The sequence below is a fragment of the Pezoporus occidentalis genome, unplaced genomic scaffold (genome assembly GCF_034315485.1).
Source record: "Pezoporus occidentalis ecotype Australia unplaced genomic scaffold, CSIRO_AGI_Poc_V1 ctg99, whole genome shotgun sequence".
Taxonomy (NCBI): domain Eukaryota; kingdom Metazoa; phylum Chordata; class Aves; order Psittaciformes; family Psittacidae; genus Pezoporus; species Pezoporus occidentalis.
In genome coordinates this window covers 898,443-917,548 of record NW_026916358.1, presented here as the reverse complement: position 1 = coordinate 917,548, position 19,106 = coordinate 898,443, and the positions used below count along the sequence as shown (strand labels likewise).

At 41.6% G+C, this 19,106-nt stretch overlaps 1 protein-coding gene across 1 annotated transcript in view; it reads left to right on the top strand.

The window, feature by feature from the left end:
• The window catches only part of SH3RF3 (SH3 domain containing ring finger 3), a 250,395-nt gene that overhangs the window by 156,646 nt on the left and 74,643 nt on the right, over positions 1 to 19,106 (top strand). The window contains exons 2-3 of the mRNA XM_062606950.1: positions 688 to 963; positions 7,811 to 7,906. Coding sequence (XP_062462934.1) covers positions 688 to 963; positions 7,811 to 7,906 — 372 coding nt within the window. The remainder of the gene's footprint in view (positions 1 to 687; positions 964 to 7,810; positions 7,907 to 19,106) is intronic.

Below are 19,106 nucleotides of genomic sequence, written 5' to 3'. Positions count from 1 at the left end.
GTTCTAAAAGAAGGATTTGAAGCATTCTGCCTATTCCGATTTTCCACAGGGACATTAATACATAAGCAATAAAGAATATTATAACTGTTTACAGTAGCACTCAGTGAACAGCATGAGACTTGGGGATTTTTTGAAAGAGTATTTGGTTACAGCATCAAAAGCTGGACTAAAAGCTTCAAACTCAGAAATGTTTGGACTTGCTCAATGACAATGAAAAATTTTCAATTTGCCAATTTTTAGAACCACAGGAATCTTCAAGCTTGTTTTGTCTTATCTTCTGAGCCTCAGAAACAAAAGCAACCCTGAACATCAAAACGTCTAATATTTTACGTCTAATATTTAAACAAGTTTTAATTGTTTAAACATGTAGTCCTGCTTACATAGGATATTTTGCGAATTATTAGATGCCGCTTGATGGTGTAAGAGGTACCATGAGTTTCAGCTGAGCTTCAAGAGAACTGCAGTGCCTGCACTGATGTTAACATGCTTAGCTTCTAGATCTTACCATCACACGCATCCTAGTTTTCCTGTGAGATCCAGGGTATAGCATTATGTAGCAGTCATCCGCAGTCATTGGGGTAATGTGGTCATGGATGATCAGTTTGCTTCTAGTTGAAAGTAGCTTTAAGAACGCAATTGGTGCTGGCTCAAGCTTTCTTAAAGACGTTGCTTGTTTCGTTTCCGCAGAGTGTTTCTCAGCTTCCCTATGGCAAAGCTCTCTACACGTATGAAGGAAAAGAGCCTGGTGACCTCAAGTTTAACAAGGGGGACATCATCATACTGCGGCGGAAGGTGGACGAGAACTGGTACCATGGGGAGCTCAATGGGAACCATGGCTTCTTCCCTGCCAGCTACATCCAGTGTATCAAGCCCCTCCCACAAGCTCCACCTCAGGGCAAAGCACTTTACGACTTTGAAATAAAGGATAAAGATCAAGACAAGGATTGCCTGACCTTCACCAAGGTAGAGGACTTTTTTTTTTTTTTGTATTGTTTTTTTTCCTAAAGTTTAGAAAGGTGCTTCTATAGGGGCCGATGGAGCAGTGTCTGAGTCTGGAGCACAGTGGTGCTGGGACCACTGGGACATCTGCCTGGCTGCCCTGGGCAGCTCTGACCAGAGACCCCCTGCTCTCCGTTTACTTCTTCCAATCTGTTTCTTGTATGAGAAAACTAAAGTTCCTGAGCTCAGGGACAAGGCTGACATCCTTTATTGAGTGGGATGTCCCCTTACTTGGACATTGACTTCTCCAGAGCTTGCTTGGTGGCCCTGCAATGTCCCACACACCAGCTGTGCTGCGGGACTGGGTGGGCATAAATCTTCCTAACAGGTCAAGTCCTGTATTAGCATCATTGGGAGATTGCTCCCATTTGTCTAAAGGAGAAGCCAGTGAGATAACTTGTACCATGTACATCAAGATCAGTACAAACCCAATGAAACTAAACAAGTAGAACTGGCTACACAGTTTCTGAGAACATTTTCTTTTAAGAAAGCATACATTTCATCTGCATTGGAATGTTATATAAGAGCAACTAAATTTAAAAAAAAAACTAATGGAAAAGTGTCTTTTAATGTTCCTTATTGAATCAGATGTTACAGTGTTTTAAAATGCCATTCAGCTTCAAAATATGTATTGCATCATACCATTTACCAATTAGCAGTTGAAATATGCTATTATAATATGTCACAGTTATTTCCTATTTTAAAGACATGAAGACACTGAAAAACAGACATTAAAAGACAGTATTTGTTTTTTTAAAAAACAAAATGTGTAATAAATTCCAGTTGGAATGAGAGAAAAATGAGGTATTGTAATTTTCTTTGGATTTAAAATGTCACATTTAGCCTTTCTCCCCCACCTCCCCACCTGCTTTCTGTCTTCCTCTCCCCTTCCTAGAATTTGTGTTGACCTTAGATGGGCTTCATGGCTAACAAGAAGCCCACAGTAAAATAAAGCATATCCCTTGTTGTTAATTTATGGCACTGAATGCCATGGAGAACCTGTTCATTGTCGTTTTCTGTTTTATTTCAGCTGTCTGTGGTTGTTGTAGCATCACATAAAGTAATAACAGTTATGTTCAAAATGAATATAAAATAGGTGATAAAAATATCCTTCACCAGGATTTTACTGACCTCCTCTTTTGAGGCTGCTTATTATAGCTGAATGAATTACTTGCAGCATATAATTTTCTCACCAAATGTAACATCTTTTTCACTCACACGTTTCTCTGCAGAACACAATTTCCTGGAATGTATGCTTTCTCATATTTATTTAACAAAAGACTCATAAGCACTTTTGAGCCATAGCAAGCAAAACGTTTGATAGCAAACACTGCAAACCCTGTGACTACCCAGCCTCCCTGGAGCTGTGAATCTCTGAAAGAAAGTGGGCTGCTTAGTGAGAAGTAGCAGCCATGCACTTACAGAAAGTTGGCCAGAAGTTACCTTTGAGATCCTATCAGTGAATATATATTTGCTGGCTTGCTGTTCTCCTCATTGCTTGCCCAGAGGTACAATGATGGCTTCTCTTAATCTTCCTTGTCTCCTTAAGGTATTCATTGCTTGCGCAGTCTAAGAAACTTAATGGCTATGGCAGACATTGTGGACTTTTTTGTTAAAACCGATCCTTTCGTAGACACTTCTGCATTTGATTTATTTGGTGCAGTATATTAGTACACCTCCTTCATAATAACTGATTTTGTACAGCGATACTTCTCATTTTCTTGGCTGTCCAATGCCGTTCTCACATGGAGCATTTCTTTCTGCTGTATAGCTCTACTCTCAATCCCTCAATTTTCCTTTTCTTCACCCCTTGTTACTGTCTGCATCCTTTTATCCCCAATGACTGTGTTTTCCCTGAGGGGGTTTGGTTTCTCCTCTACTGCTATTTTCTTCTTTAGCTCCTTCCACTGCACACACTGTCACCTTGTAACTGGTTTTATGTCTTCCCTATTGTTCTCTCTGACAGTGAATAATCTATTTTTCATCTTGGGACTTTACTGTCACGTTTTCATCAGTTTTCTCAGTGCTAATTTTAGCTGTCACCTGCACTGATGAAGGTTCCTGTTTAGCCCAGATTTTAGATCATCTGCTCATGCAGTCAGTTCCTCTGCACGCAGTCATGAGCCCTGCATTGCTGTAGATGTGATTTGTCACTTGGAACAATAGTAATCATTTGAATATCTGAAAATGCTGCACCTGATTGCAATTTCATTTACTCTATTTATTCTTTCCTCAGGTAGAGGGGTTGCATCAGCATACCTTTCATACAAACAAGTGTAACCTATTTGCATCCTTCTGCAACTCATTTTACTCTACCAGACACTTGTAATTGGATTTTACTTATAAATATATAATAAAGAAGACTTTTCCTCTGAAAAGAAATGACAAGAAGGGAAGTTGAACATAGGGACTTTATCATTATGTTTTCTTGTTTTTTTTGCTGGACTTTTTTGCTTTTTCCCATCCCCTTTCTTACAATGCAGTCAGAATATGTCAGGGCAGTAAAAGAAAGCAAAGGAAGGTTATTTGGGGTTTCCTCTTGCTAGGCTGTTTTTTGATCTTTTTTTCCAAGTTAAAATGCGCTGTTGTTCCAGAGGTGGATTGCAAGGAAATGAAGTCTGCTTTACACTCATCTTCATGAGCAGTGGTGCCGAGGGCTTCTGCCACTTACCCATTTTCATCTCCTGTAGACACAACACTCTCCAGATAAAGGCCAAAGATAAATCAAATTTAATACTTTTGTATGTGTAAGTATCAAATCAGGAGGGACAGAGAAACCTCTATCTTGAGTAGCCAGTGCAACAAGAAAAACCTCGTACTTGTCATTCTCCTGTGGACTGTTCCCCCTACCTGCTCCTCTTAAATAAACTATCTGTACAGGGAGAGGGTCCCACCACTGTTCCCTCCTCTGCAGTGGCTACAAGGAGATGAAACATATCAGATCTGTGACTTAACGTGTTTTCCTTCAGCGTTCAGCAGCGATCAGGCAAACCGGGCAGTTAGCAGTTGTTTTGCTTTCTGTAACAACTGGACTCCAGCCTTGTGTCACCTTTGCACCAGTTTAACTCCAGTAGCTTCAGAACCATTACTCCTGGTGTTCACCTGCATGGTTGCAGTCAGCATGTGGCCTTGAGAGTCTCATTGAATGCCCTTGGGATATACTCATTTACCTCAGCTTTCTAATGTCTCCTTCTTATGTGGTACCACACTATGTGCCTGCGCTCCTGCTGTCTCTGCAAAAAATAATTTAAAAATAATCATTCTTTGGGCTATGTAATGTCTGGTACAAGCCATGTGCAAGAGGACTCTGCCTTCAGCTATAGCAGTGCAAATCTCGAGTAATGACATTGTTTGTGTAGGTACTCCGGCCTTAGACTGAGTCCAGATTCAGCTCACAGTTTTGTTTTGGTGTTTGATCACCCTTCGCATGAGTTCATGTAGTAGATGAGTCTCAAACTTGTCAAGGTAGCATCAACTGTTTGCCACGCTTTATTGTCATCACATTTTTAATAAAGTCATCTATTTTGTCCATTTTCCAACACTTCCATTCCCAGCTCACAGCGGTGTTTGACAGGCAGTGTGCTAGTCTTGGAGCCATCACATGCAATACTGGTTCCCGGCTGCGAAGCGGCATCCTAGTCCCTTAGGACTCAATTCCAACAGCATTTGGTGTTCACAGAGGGACCGTCCAGGCGGTAACTGGCAACTCGGATTCTCACGCCAGCTGGCAAGTGTTGTAGCTGGGCACACTGTGCACCGCGCAGTGCCATCCTGCCATCTCTGAGATCTCCCCAGTGTTCTAGATGGAGTTGTTATCTCTGCTGAATAGCAGGCACATCTGCTTTGTACTGCTTCCTTAATGGCCATTAATGACTAGAGTAAAAATCAGGTTGTGAATCATGACTGTTGTTGGGCACAATTTTGTGTTGTTTTCTCAGCACAAGGGTTCATTTCTCCGTCAATCAGATTGCTTTTTAAGTGATTTATCTTTGACTTCCTTTCTGATAATGGTTATAAACTGGAACTGCAGGTCCTACCTGCCTGTCGCAAGGCTGCCCAGTCCTGATGAATAGTGAAAGACTTGAGCAAGTACGAGAGAGCAAATAATTAGAGACTTTAGCAACAGGCATAAAAAGAGCATGAGGCATCTTTGTCAAACTTCAGAGGATACCATTGGCTTTTGAAGTGAGATTTGAGGTTTGGATTCCTTTGTGCTGCCTGGAAATCAATTTAGTACATGTGAAATAGTGAAGTTCAGAAAGTTGAAGTAGTATGGCAAGAGATCTGTGTCTCTTTACTATTCATGATCCTTTTGGGAACCTTTCTAGGAATTTATAAGTAGCACGGCTATCCAACTAATTTAAGGTACTAAAATAGTTCATGTTGAAGCTTTCACCAGCACTGTGTATAGAATGATGTTGTAGGCTGTAAATTCAAAGAAACTTCCTATTAATAAAGAATTTCAGAAGATGTTTGGGGATTTGCTGTAATTCCTGGAGATTTTCAACACCCTTCTGCAAGTGAATTCTGTAATGGAAAGCATTCTCAAGGATTTGCACTTTGCTCTCCCACAGAGATACACATTTTGAATGTCAGCATATCTCAAGATGTGCAGCTATCTGACTTTCTCATATAAGACTACATTCCACAGCCATACTTGGCAAAGCTGAACTAAGATTGGCATATGGAAATGCTTCCAGATTTCATAGGTCCATAGAAGGTAAAATTGGATGGGATCTTCAAAGGTTACTCATTCCCTGCCCCATCCTCAAGTAGTATCAGTGTGGGATAAACCTTTCTGCAGGTGTCTGTCCAGCCTGCTCTAGGGATGGGATTGCATGGTGCCTTTAATAAAATCTGTTTGAGTGCTTCTGGGGTTTTACAGTTAAGTTTTTTCTTACTTTCTTAGGTGTGTGTATATATATGCAAATATGTATATACACATATACATTTATATACACATATGTATGTACACACACAGAATTATATATGTATACATAAGCATATAGTGAAAATGCAGACCCATCACATTTTTGGTTTTTAAAAAGTCTTTTAAAATAACAACAAATACAGAATGTAGGAACACTCATAGCAGGTTCTTGAAGTGATGCAGTCCTTTATTTTCCTCATTTACCCCCTTTACCTGGATTCTAAACTTATGATAATCAGTCTTTTGTAAGAGCATGTGGAAACTTTGCAGAGATGTAATACTGTCAGCTCTTTACACAGATCAAATATGGTCTGTGGAGACAGGGCTTTGGAAAGGAATGCTATCTGTTTCTTCAGGAAATTAAATGCACAAATTATTTTTGCATCCTTCCAGCTGCAATAAATAGCTGAAGGACTCAGTCTGTGGCTGTTTCTCTGAGCTTTTCCCCTAATGGCTCATTCAGATGAATAATTTAAAGGAAACATTTAAACTATTTTGAAGTGCACATGTTCAAAATGCACATGTTCAAAACCTGCAAAGTACATCACATCGCTTCCCTGTTCTGGTCATTTTCTAGCAATATAAATTCACAGTCTGAACGTGCTGGAGCAGGAACTTGTGGGGTTTTTTTCCCTGTGTGAGCAGTATCTACGAAAAAGGCCAGTTCCCCTCGCCTGGCTAGTTAACATGGATAGCTTGTTACATGGAGAGTGCTAGACCATATGTAGCTCTTATTTTCCTAGAGTGAGTGGTAGAAATAAAGTGAGGACAGCAGGGAACTCTGTCTCAGCTTTCTGGAGGAAGACGTTTTCTGCACAGGAACAGAGGAAGATTGGATGCCATGAGAAAATGAATGGCACCTCTGCAAACTTCACTTTGCAGCTTCTCTCCCCCTGCTCCTTTCCCTTGGCCATAGGAGATCTGAGCATCCAGGCAGTGCCCTGCAGAGAGGGCTGCCTTCCCAAGCCTCTGTAGGAGGCAGTGCTGACTCAAGGCCGGGTTTAGTATGACAGCCCCAGCAGACAGATGTGTGGTAGCAGAAATCCATGGACAAGTTGAGCAGCTCAAACAAGGAAACCTCACGGTTTGGGTCTAGTCACCTGAGCTTTTGCAGTGACTGGTATGTTCTAGGTTTTAACTCTATAAAGTGAAACGTTGAGCAGTATGAGTCTTACTTGCACCTTGCTTAATCTCCTGTTTTATAATCACAATAAAATTCATCGTCAGTGAAATTTTTATAAGATCTCTTAGATTAAATATTAAAATGCCATTGGGCTAGAAAACAAACTCGTGTCTAAACTGAAGCTGACCCAACAGCTGAATGTGACTTGTTTGTATCGTTATCCTTGGCTTTTGACCTAATACTTTTTTTTTCCAAAAAGGAAAACTGATTTTCAGTGCATCAGCAGTGTAGGCTTATTATTGAGCACCCTGTGCTATACTTTGTGCTTCTTGCTGGAAGTGTCTCCAGGACTGCCTGTGCTGTATTGCTACTTCCCTTTGAGTTGCCTTCCAGAGCAGCCAAGCACCACAGTGGGTTCTTGGATGCACAGGGGCAACTTCAAGCTGGCGAGCTTTCAGCATTGGATTAGAGGTCAAAATGTTCTCCATGCAATGAAGCCAGGAGCTGCATATTCCCACGTGCTGTGCCTAGGCCCTTGAAAATACTGATGGACAGCATAAGCTGCACTAGGCTGCAGGGTGCCTGGGGTGGGATGCTGGGCCAGGGATGCTGCTGGCCCAGGATTCAGGCAGCATTTTTACCTGGCTTATGGCCTCCTCTGTGTGCTCTCTCCCTAAGCTGTTAATTGGGTAACTAAAAACTGGGATCTTTTTACTGAAAAAAAAAAAAAAATTTATTTTGTGCATCTCTGATTTTAGGATGAAATTCTGACGGTCATCAGGAGGGTAGATGACAACTGGGCAGAAGGAATGCTGGGTGACAAGATTGGCATTTTCCCTATCCTCTATGTTGAGGTAAGCTCGTAAGAGGAGGTTGTGGGTCCTGATCTTGGTGACTTGTGGTTTTTTTTTGTGCTCACGAGGACAGGATAACCTCGAAAAGTCTTAAATGAGAAGGACAAATTGCAAGAGAATAACTGGAAAGGGAATTTCTTGGTTGCTGTCCCCTCAGGCACTGTGGTTAATATGGCCAGCACAATGTAAGCCCTGACCTACTGTTGAAGGCTTCCCACATAGCATTTGAGGTGTAATCTACAAAAACATAAGGAAAACAGGGGAGGATGACTGCAGTTGCAATATCTTGCACACACCTGAGGAGAGATGTGTGCTGCTGGCAGGTGGGAAGCAGCAGCGCAGCACAGTTCTGGGCCACCAACATAAGCAGGATGTGCACCTGTTTGGGTGAGTCCAGAGGAGGCCAGGAAAATGCTCCAAGGGCTGGAGCACCTCTCCTATGGAGACAGGCTGAGAGAGTGAAGTTGTTCAGCCTGAAGAAGAGAAGGCTCAGGGGAGCCCTTCTAGCAGCCTTCCAGTACTCAAAGGGAGCCTGCAAGGAAGCTGGAGAGGAACCTTTCATAAGAGCATGTAGTGACAGGAGAAGAGGGAATGGCTTTAAGCTGAAAGGGGGTAGATTTAGATTAGATATTGGGAAAAAATTCTTTACTATGAGGGTGATGGGACCTTGGAACAAGTTGCCCAGAGAAGTTGTGGCTGCCTCATCCCTGGCAGTGTTCAAGGCCAGGTTGGACAGGGCTTTGGGCAAGCCGGTCCAGTGTGAGGTGTCCCTGCCCATGGCAGGGGGGTGTAACTGAATGATTTTAAGGTCCTTTTCAACCCTGACTATTCTATGATGCCCTGTGTGCAGGACCCATCTTTGTCCTAAGTACTTTCCCAAGATCATTTCCACAGGAGGCTTATTTCAGAGTAAATACTAGGACCTCATGTCCTCCGAGCAGACCCTTTGTGCTACCTCTTCTCACTGCTGTGCAAACCTCCTGCTGGTGCCCTTCCAGCAAGATGCATCTTGGGAGAAGAGCCACAGCCAGCTGTGCTGGCCTGTGGTGGCCTTGCTGGAGAGGCTCTGTTGTCTAGGTGCCAGATAATGCCTTTGAAGAGTTTCCTCCCTCATGGGTGAACCAGGGGTACAGAGGACAGACAGGCACCACATGCGTATGCATTTTTCCAGGGTGTCCCCACTCTGCACCCAGTACTCAGAGCAGTGCCTGGCTCTGCTCCCAGACACTGGCTTGTGCTGCTCTCTGAAGCATCTCTTGTGCCCACAGCAGAGCCCACACTACTATGTGTGATTCTGATGCCTGCCTCCAAAATTACTTCTCCAGATTTCTTAGTTAATGATTTGAGACAAAACAGAGATAATTAGCGCCTGACTACCTAATTATTAACTCCGACAATGACCAATTTGGAATAAACCATCATTAGTATACATTGCGTTCCCATGGTTGACAAGAACAATAATATTAAAACCAGAATGTGTAGGAGCCATTATTGGGAAACCAGCTGCCTCGCATAAGTTAATGACTAGTTTTCTTCTATTCTGAATGCATAAGACATTTTCAGTCTGTTGTGATTAAATGAGAAAGCTGGGTTTCTCCCAGATTTCATCCTTTTTCCTTTCTCTTTCTTGTCCTGGGGGAGTGCAATACTACTGAACTTTGCTGCAGAAAGAGTGAATTGGGCACCTCTGTGCAGGCAGCCACTGCTGCACCCCACCACCTTTCCCCAGGTCTAGTTTTGCCTGCAGGCTGTAAGTGCTTGCACTGCCTATGCACCGTACAGCATCCTGATGCCTCTCCTACACCTATTCTCCTTAACTACCTCTCTCACAGGGTGAGGGGCTTGAAGCCTCAGGAGAGCAGTGTGTTGGAAACATAGGAAATGATGTCTCACTTAAGTTGTCCTAGCACTAGCATGTCCTGGGCAGCCATAGAAGAGCAGGAGGTAGCACTGTGCAATCAGAACAGCAATGATGGAAGTTTCTAGAGGGGCTATCAGCCAGGTAGCCAGCACCAGGGGACAAGAATGCACGAGAAATGTGTGTGTGCATATATATTCATGCACAGACACACACATATATAAAATAAATACAACCGTATACACTTATGCACATATTTGTATATGTACACACACGCATATATTTTATCTGTATAAATTTGAAACCTGGAGGCTTGAAAAGCCTTTTCAAATGAGAATCCTGGGTGACATGGGAATAAGAGTCATGCTGTGGTTTGTAAAAAGCAAAGGAAAATGATCCTCCAGACAGCAAAAATCAGCCAGCTAGTTTGTCCATGTCCTGGTGGATGGAAGCCGTGTTCTGAATATGGGATGAGCTTATGAAACTGTTGGAGTTACACAATTACTCAGCTGTTTCCATCTTCAGATGTTACTTTCTATTAAAAATTAAGAGGAATCAGCAGGCCAAATCCCACAGAATTTTGAAAATCTCAACGCCGATGTTTATTAAAAAAAGCCCATTAAACAAGCGGTACTTGAATTTAAAACCACTCCTTGAGTCTGTCCAAGCCCATTAAGTGGTTTTCAAGATCTTGGCAGAAGGTGCACATTAAGCAAAGCTTAACTCTTACAGTAGCCTTCCACTTGGGTGAGCCGATCTGCCAAACTGCATGGGATTTCACATGGCATCCAAAGCCCTGCTCTCTGGATGGAGTGAATTCCAGCCTGGATCCCATCTCTAATTGCAGGCTGCAATGTCCCCAGCTGCCACCACTGTCTAGACAAAAGTTCTTACCCTTGCTATGGAAGTGAGAGCATTAGAAAACAAGCCAGTCACTTCAAGGATCTTAGAGCTAAGCATGTCAGAGCTACAAACAGGGGATGTAATTCTTCTTGTGGCCCTCTTTTGGTGAGACTTCATCCTGGCAATGTGCAGCCGTACCCCTCACATGGATACTTGCAAGAAAAACTTTTGCAGGTCCTTTGTTACAAAGCATTTGCATGCATAAGCTGCAGTGGGTAGTAAAGAGGGGTGCAACACAGAAGCAAATTCCTCATCAGGACCCCAGCACATGGGCTTGTCAGCTGGCCCATTAAAAGCCTGCAGCCTGATCTACTTCATCTTCTTTCTGCCTTGTACTTACTGAATTTGAGAGTGGTCAGCTTCTGTAAGGGAATCCTCTGAGGGCAACTTTTAGATCGCAAAACCACTAGCTGAAGACATCAAAATTTATCAGCTCCCTGCAGTGTTTTTGAATGTCTGTGGTTAGGAAACATTATGTGTGGTTATCCATACAGCCATACATGTGCAACATGGCATGGATTTTGTGTTTTATTCCCTACAAGTGTCCAGCAAGGGTGCTTGCATGCCTGCTGTGTCTCACAGCTCTCTGCAGAGAGGCTTTTACCTGCCTCTGTAGTGTTATCTCTGTCCCAACCTCAGCGAAGCTACAATTGTATAAGGAATAAATATTTGCAGCTCACTATGGTGACTTTTACAGAATGAGTCACATACAGTATGTGCTGTCATGAAGAGTTTGCACTATTTTTTTTTCATTATGTTGTTGCTGTCCTTCGTCTGCAGTAAAAGTCATTTGGTCTGATAATTTATGTTTTAATTTGTCTTCAGAAAAACACAATATAATCAAATTGATTCTCAAGGTGCCTTCTGTCCTGAAATAAACATCTTATTAATAATCTGTATGGTTTGAAGTCATATTCTTGCTGGGAAGAGTTTTAGACCTGCAGGAATTCAAAGTCCTAACTAAATTTCTTTTTACTGTCTTCAAGCTAGGTTCTTCGTCCTTGATAACTGCTGTTATTATCTCTGTTTGGAGGTTGTAAGTAAGTGTTGTGCCTCTATGTGTAAAATTGAGACTAATGAAGAATAAAGTGTGTCCTAATAGGTTTAAGTGTCTGGGAATGAAATTTGAGGGCAATGGAGTGCTGAGCATTTGGAGGGTCGCATCCTGCTCAGATGGGCAGGAACTGGAAATTCGAAAAGCTCAGCTGTTAGACAAAAAATTCTGACTGCAGCCGCCAGTGCAAGGAAGTATTGACTGAGATCAAGAAGCCTTAAGAGTCCCATGGCAGAGCAAGGCAATTATGTTGAGCACTCCTGTGACTGTAATATCAGCAAATTACAATTGATGAAGTGCCAGCCCATTGTTTTAATGTTTTGTGGCAGCAGGGTCACTGAAATCTGTGATTAAGTAATATTAGAAGTTTTAAAATTCTTTTTACAGAGCAGTGAAGCACAGTAATGAGGGTCTTCTCCTGTTCCTCACAGTCAAAAAGCGAAAAAGGTGGAAAAGAGGTCTAGGAGAGGAAGGGAGGAGGAGAATGGGTGGAGATGATGGCTTCAGTGCCCTGCAGCACAGATCTACAAGACTCCCCAGAGACCCAGGGGAATGGAGCTCTAGCAAGTATTTTAAAAGAGTTCAGCCAAAAGTAAAATAAAATCAAATAAAATCCAAAGGCAAATACACTTCTTAAAGAAAACAACAATTTTTCATTCCAAAATTAGCTTTGCAGAGCAGAGCACCACATTTAATGATTTTGTGCTGTACCACTGGAGCTACCAATCATCTTAAAACAGCTTAACCCATACAGGGGACCCTGCACACATCTACCAGGATCCCAGCTGTGGTCACTGAATTGTTTCACTGAGACCCATCTTCCCAGCAGAATTTGTTCTTAGATGTATAACTATGTACTTTGCTGAGAGTAACCTCTAGTTAGCCTGCAGATAAATGCAAGTGGTTGAGAGCTTAATGCGTGTGTCTGTATCTGTGTGTCCAGACTCGGAGGCTTCCAGGAGGAGATGCAGGGAGCCACTCTGAAGAGAGCAAAGACTTTCCCATAGCCCAGCCTATAGGCTTACTTGATTATTCAGCATTTTCCTAGTGGTGTGGCCCCCAATCTGGCATTGAGTCTGGATGGCACACTTTATACCTTTGTCTTTATATGCAGATTCCATCTTAGCCATTTCCCAATATCCTTCTGTCCCCAGTGGCAGTCATCATTGTTATATTCTTGAAAACTGAGATGTGTGCATGTAGGCATTTCCGATTCTCATATGTGTTTTGACCATTTTCAACAACATCAACAAATATTTTTTGCCCTGTCCACTTCTCGTCCATGTTTTCTCTCCCCTCAATCTGTTTGGTTCCTCTCTTCATCTGCAGGACAGATGGGTCACTATGGGACTCTCATAATGAATTCAACCTTGATGTCTGACCCATCATTTACATATGTGTGGTCTCTGTGGCAGTATACTCTATGCCTTTCAGAGTATCTTCTATGAAATCCTTCCAAAAAAAAGGAGCATTAGACATTCATAAGAGAGCAACGTTTGTTTGGTGCCCTGTCAAAAAAGAACAAAAAATCTTTGGTTTTAAGGCCTGACAAAGTGGTTCATTTTAGCTTTGCTAGTATCATTTAATGCTAATAAAAATTGAGGCTTTTGAAAGTTAGGTAGAAGGAAACTAATGCAGATGATTTTAGAACGGCTGATTTACTAAATCTCAGAGGAGAAAATCCATCCCAGTACTAAGCAGGTGTGACACCAATAAGTTAAGAATTATACCTGTTAACATCAGAATTGATTTTTCTCTGTTCTGTCTCCTTTTGTGCATCAGATAAAAATGGAATGAGAACTTTGGAAAGCTGACAATGATGTAAGCTGTAAGAGGTATTCAGCTAATTTCTTTTGAAAAGCTTTGTTGATAGGCATTTCAAATTTTGTAATTACATTGTTTCAAGACTTTTATTCCTGCACCTTCATGTTTCTAAAAAGTTGGTTTTACTTGTTTTCCTCTTTCATAGAATATCTTAGAATATTACAAGATACTCTTTGGTATCAGATTTCTACATGAACAAAGTACAGTTGCCATGTTTCACTTTCAAACTAAAACATGCAGAATTTGCGTTGTAGGCTTCAAGGGGAACCTCAGTACAGTGTAATCCTATACACCTAGTACTACTTCCACATCAATCTATGAATAAAACATGCTGATTTAAAGCACTGTTACACATATATAAAGTAAAATAATTTAAAGAACTTATAATAATTGTAACATCAGTCAGAAGGGAGAAGACTGAACATACAATATATAATAATATAAAATTATATATCTGTATATTACATATACATATTATTTTAAATCTATGGCACATCTTTTCTGCATAACAGCTCAATTTCTTATTTTCCCTTTTGCTTGTATGAATAAAGAACCAGTTGGTCTTTGATTGAATTTCCTACTTAAAATGTAAATTAGCATGACTTTGGACTTTTTTTTTTTTTTTTAATTTTGAATAATTTCTTTTTAAGTTTTCCAAGTAATTTCTAACATCCTTCATAAGGTGATCATTCATGCAGATTCTGTAAGACTTTTCTTCATTTTTAGGACACAAAAACAAGCTGCATTTTCACCTTTTGACTTAAATGCCAGGTTTCCCCTACACTAGATTAGCTGAGCTACTCAGCTGTCTCGACCTTTTCTAATCACTTGCTCCCTTCAGGCTATATCTGGACAAGCCAATGCAGGACCGCTTTCTGGTTTCTGCGTTGGGGAGCACGTTCCTCCAAAGTTCACCTCAGGTGGGCACTGCGGAATGCATACAGAGACAGGTGGGAGTGTTGTCACATTTGAGTCATCCTCCAGCCCAGACAGTCATGAGATCTGTGGTGAGTCGTGGTGAGACCCAGCAAATAAATTTAGATGTAGCCGTAAGTTGTGAAAATTTGCCTTTGGGGAATTGACAGTTTTAGTTACAGGTCTCCTGCCTGCATTCACATGAATGAACATTATAAATTAATCATAATTAATTTATTCAGATTTATATGTTATGACCAATCTTTCTATTAATCAAAACCACATCCAAACTATTATCACCTCTTATTGTTTCAGGGACTGTTGAACCAGAAATTTTCTAGCTGTCACATTCAGGAATGTCTTTCCTGCCCAACCCCCATTATGAGTAACATCTAAATTTCCTAGATTTTATTTTGTAAAAATAGCTTTCTAGGGTAATTTATAGAAGGTTCCCAGCCCAACCAACTTAAGCACACAATCTTGACAAATAAGTCAATTTCCTGAGTTATTCAAAAGCATATATATATCATTCTTGTATCTATATGGGACATTTTTGAAGCCATGCCTCCTAGGTGCCAAAAATTGAAGTGCAAGTGAGGTACCTAACTAAGATGGACTGACCTCTGCTCTTGATCTGATAACAAGACTTTGATCTCTAGCCACAGTGCACTCAAGGATTTACAGCACTTCTGCAAAACCCTGCTTGCCATCCTTCACAGTGCAAGCTGACTGGGGTGTTGCCTGCTCTGTTCTGCATGTGCTGCCACTTCCCTCTGGCATCAGCACAAACCACTACCCCATCAGCCCTTCCCTTTCCCTCCAACTTCCCTGAGTTATGCTTGTGCTTGAATACATGTCTTCTGGTCCTGGGTTCAGTTCTGTCTCATTTCTGTTATTTCTAAGCTGAGTTTTGGTTCCTGCCTCGAAGTTTATGCTCTCCTCTCATGGTCCTGGGGTTGTTTTTGTTACAGAAAAAAGCACTAGTGATGACTCCCCCAATTTCCCTGGACAGAGAGAACTAAATGTCTTCACAAACTAACTGTTGCATCTTGGTAGATACTTTTCATCCATTTTAATGCTTTCTTTCTCTTTACTATCCTTTCATCCTTCTTTCCACACTCTCTTTTAAACTTCTAAATTTTCTGTTGGATGTTAGGTGAAGAAACATCCGCTGAAGTGCAGTCATACTGATGAGTCACACCAAGAAGCAGCAGTTCTGCCTTCAGTACCACTTTTGAACTGGGAAATACTCTTATCCTTCATAAGACCTTGCAGGTGTCTGTGTACTGTTTATCTGACCAGCAGTAGATGTATATCTACATTTGAGCTAACTGGACTGCCCCTTAGCATTGAGAGAGATAGCCAGGCGCTCATAGGGAGATAAATAGGCCTTGCTGCTTAATGGAAATATCTAAAAAATGTCAGATGAGCCTACATGTAGAAGAGCCTGTTTCTCTTCATCATTTGGGCAGGGGAGGGAGGGCTGCCAGCTCCAGCCTAAAGGAGGGGGAACTATTCCTTGTCTTCTGCAGTTGCTTGGGCTGTGAGTCTGTGCTCTGCATGGTGTGAAAGGGAAAGGTTCACAATGCACATTGTACATAAAACCTTCCATTTCACCAGCAAAGAGTCTACATTCAAGTGAGGTTTTCAATGCTATAGGCAATATTTATCAATTTCCAACAGTTCCTATCTGTCATACACCTATCAGTGTTTGTTCTGATTTTGCTAAGGAACCTTAACACTTCTGTCTCTTTAAGAAGCAACAAGGTGCCCTGAACATGTAAGCTTTTGGTAGTGCCTAGACCCATGCACAGCAAATCATGGGGAGGCTTGGGTGCACTCTACTACCCACTATTTCCTTATTCTTCTCCTGGGATAGGTGAGGCTTGATACGGGTGTTGAAGAAGTCTCTTCAACATACAGAAAAGTAGATGTTCATGTGGTCCTGCAATGTTTCAAGTGGAAAAATACCTCAGGATAAGCATCAGTCCCCTTGGCCCTTAGATCTTTTCCAACTTAGTTATTTCTGTGATTCTGTGATTCTATGATAGGACCAACTAAATAAATAGCACATTACTTAAGCTTTTGCCTGTGCAACAAATGTTTTGGACTTCCCAGTGGTTCTCAGCAGCCTCATAACACACAACCATTGGATTGAAATGTTTCCACAGCAGCACAGATTTCCGAGGACTAGAAATTAGCATTCCCCATTGAGCGTGCCTGCTATCCTGGGGCAGCTCTAGAGCACATCATCAGTAATCCAGTCTCTCTAGAGGAGGCATGAGAACAGGGCTTTTGTCTTTTCCAGCCATTGATCATCTCTGACAGCTTCTAAAGGTTGCTTCAGCACTGATGAATTCCTGGGATCTTTTTTCCTTTTGAAGAGAAAGTATCTTTCAGTCTCACTTACCTAGAGCTAATGCATGAATGTATGTTAAGAAGTTATATGTCAACAAACACATGATTTGGCTAGCAGTTAATTAAAAAGAAAATCCTAAAGGATTTAATTATTTCTCACACAGGCATTCTTCAGTTTGTTTCCTCATGTTCTTGTTAGTGCATGTTGCACATCTTAATTAGCTTCCTTCTTTGGGAGCTTTCCTGGTGCCTTAAAACTCTCAGTGTGGATATCTTCAATCCAAATGGGTCAACCGCGACACTGGTGCTGGGACTGCCAAAGAAAAGTGGGTCAAATATTAAAACCCCAGCCTGTTAAAGGACATGGAGAAGGTGGAAGCACACATTATCCTTTGGTGTGCCTGTGGTGGGTAATGTTACCTCCATCAGAGGGACAGGGTGGACAGCTGATGTCAGTGACGCAATAACTGATTTGCCAGGCAGTGCCTGTTAGAGCCTCCTCTGATCTCTGTTTTCAGAAGATAGCATGTTACATAAATATTATTCTGCCATGGTGAAGAGTCAAAAAGTGGTCGAGTGTGACCCTTTAAGCTTTCAAAGAGGAGTAGTTTTGTGATAGGATGAAGCTATGAATGGTTTTACTTCTTTCCTTACTTCTAACTGTGGCAGATCCTGGAATGGTCAAACTGTCTTTATTGTAAGGACAAGACCCAGGAGTGCATGTGTATGCTGAACACGTGCTTCAAACAACAAAAATAACATATGAAATTGATTTTTGTCCTAAAAATGTCATTAGCTATGCCAAAACCAGATGTTTGAGTTCAGTCTCGAATCCTCTAACACTTTGTTAGGTGTTAAAGCTGAACATTGAGAAAACCAAGTTCAAAAGACAAAAGGAGGAATCAGTACAAACAAATTCAAAACAAAAATCAGAAACAGGGGGAATAGTTGGAATTAATTTGAGGATCTCATCTTTTCCAGATTTTCTCTAGAGCATACAGGATTCTCAAAGGCTCACCCCTTTGTGTTTAGTCTACCCATGTAGAAGAAATTACATAGGAGTCCTTGGTTCTGCTTACTTTGCTTCTTTACTAAGTAGACCATCCATTGTTTATGTTCTGCTGTCCATTTTTGAGTGTGATGCTGGTGTTATTTTAATCTAACAAAAACAAGGGCTGCTGCTAAAGGGATTGTCCTCCTTTTGCCTCATCTGTGACAACACTTTACTTGGGGCTGCGTGCAGAGATTCATCAGGGACCTCACCCTGTTGAAAGCTACTCCTTTAAGTTGTCATTCTTTTTTTACTTTCCAGTCTTATCTGTTCCATCATCCCATTTACTGCACAGCCACATGAACATCCATGCTGATACAGGGTGGAAAGTGGGAGGATGGGAAAGGAGGACATATGGCATCTCACACTCACTGCAGGAAAACGTGACTGGGGCAATAACCCTCACCCACAGATACTCTGCAGGCAGTGCTGCTGTTGAACTGTGCTTTAAAGCAATCGTGCCAAAATGGTGAGGAATTTGGGGCTTTGTACAAACAACCTCCTCTACCTCCTGGTTGTCCCTCAATTTATCTAATTATTTTATTAAGTTATAATTTTATGACAAAGCAGCACTAGGTAGTCCATAAACAAATTTGATAATATTAGCTGAGGTTTAAGTAAGGCTGGAGGGAGTGTCCTGCTCTAAATCTGACTTTGAAGTCTTCCGATCTGTTTAGACACAATTGAATCAAATTGACAGGAAATTTCATGAGAGAGGTTTCCATAATAGAATTTTTCTGTAACAGAATTTTTCTGGAAACCCTGGGACAAAGCAGGAGAGGTGCCAGAGCATTCAGGCAGTGATGGTGTACTCATGCTGGAGATACTCTTCTCTTACCCCATGGCTAAGGGGAGGGCACTGAGAAAAGAAGCAGCTCTGCCTCGTGTTACTGATTCGAGAAGAAAGCGACCGTGCTGAAGGAGGGATAACACTCCCTGCTGGCCTTGCTTTTAGTGGGGAAAGTAAAGCTCAGTAGCATGTTTCTTGTCATCTCATTGATCCCTTTTCTGTGATCTTCTTCCATCTCGGCTGCAGAATAAGGGATTTACAGGCATGTCTTCCTCTTTTGTCCCTTTTCTTTTCCTAGTGCAGGAAGAAAAACTGTGTGCCTTCACTTTCACAGCAGAAATAATGGCCTCAGCACCTTCTCTCCTTGCTCCAGTCAAAGACTTCTATTTCCACGGATGCATTGCTCAGAAGGGAAAAGTGTGGCTATATTGATTTGATGGGTGCCTG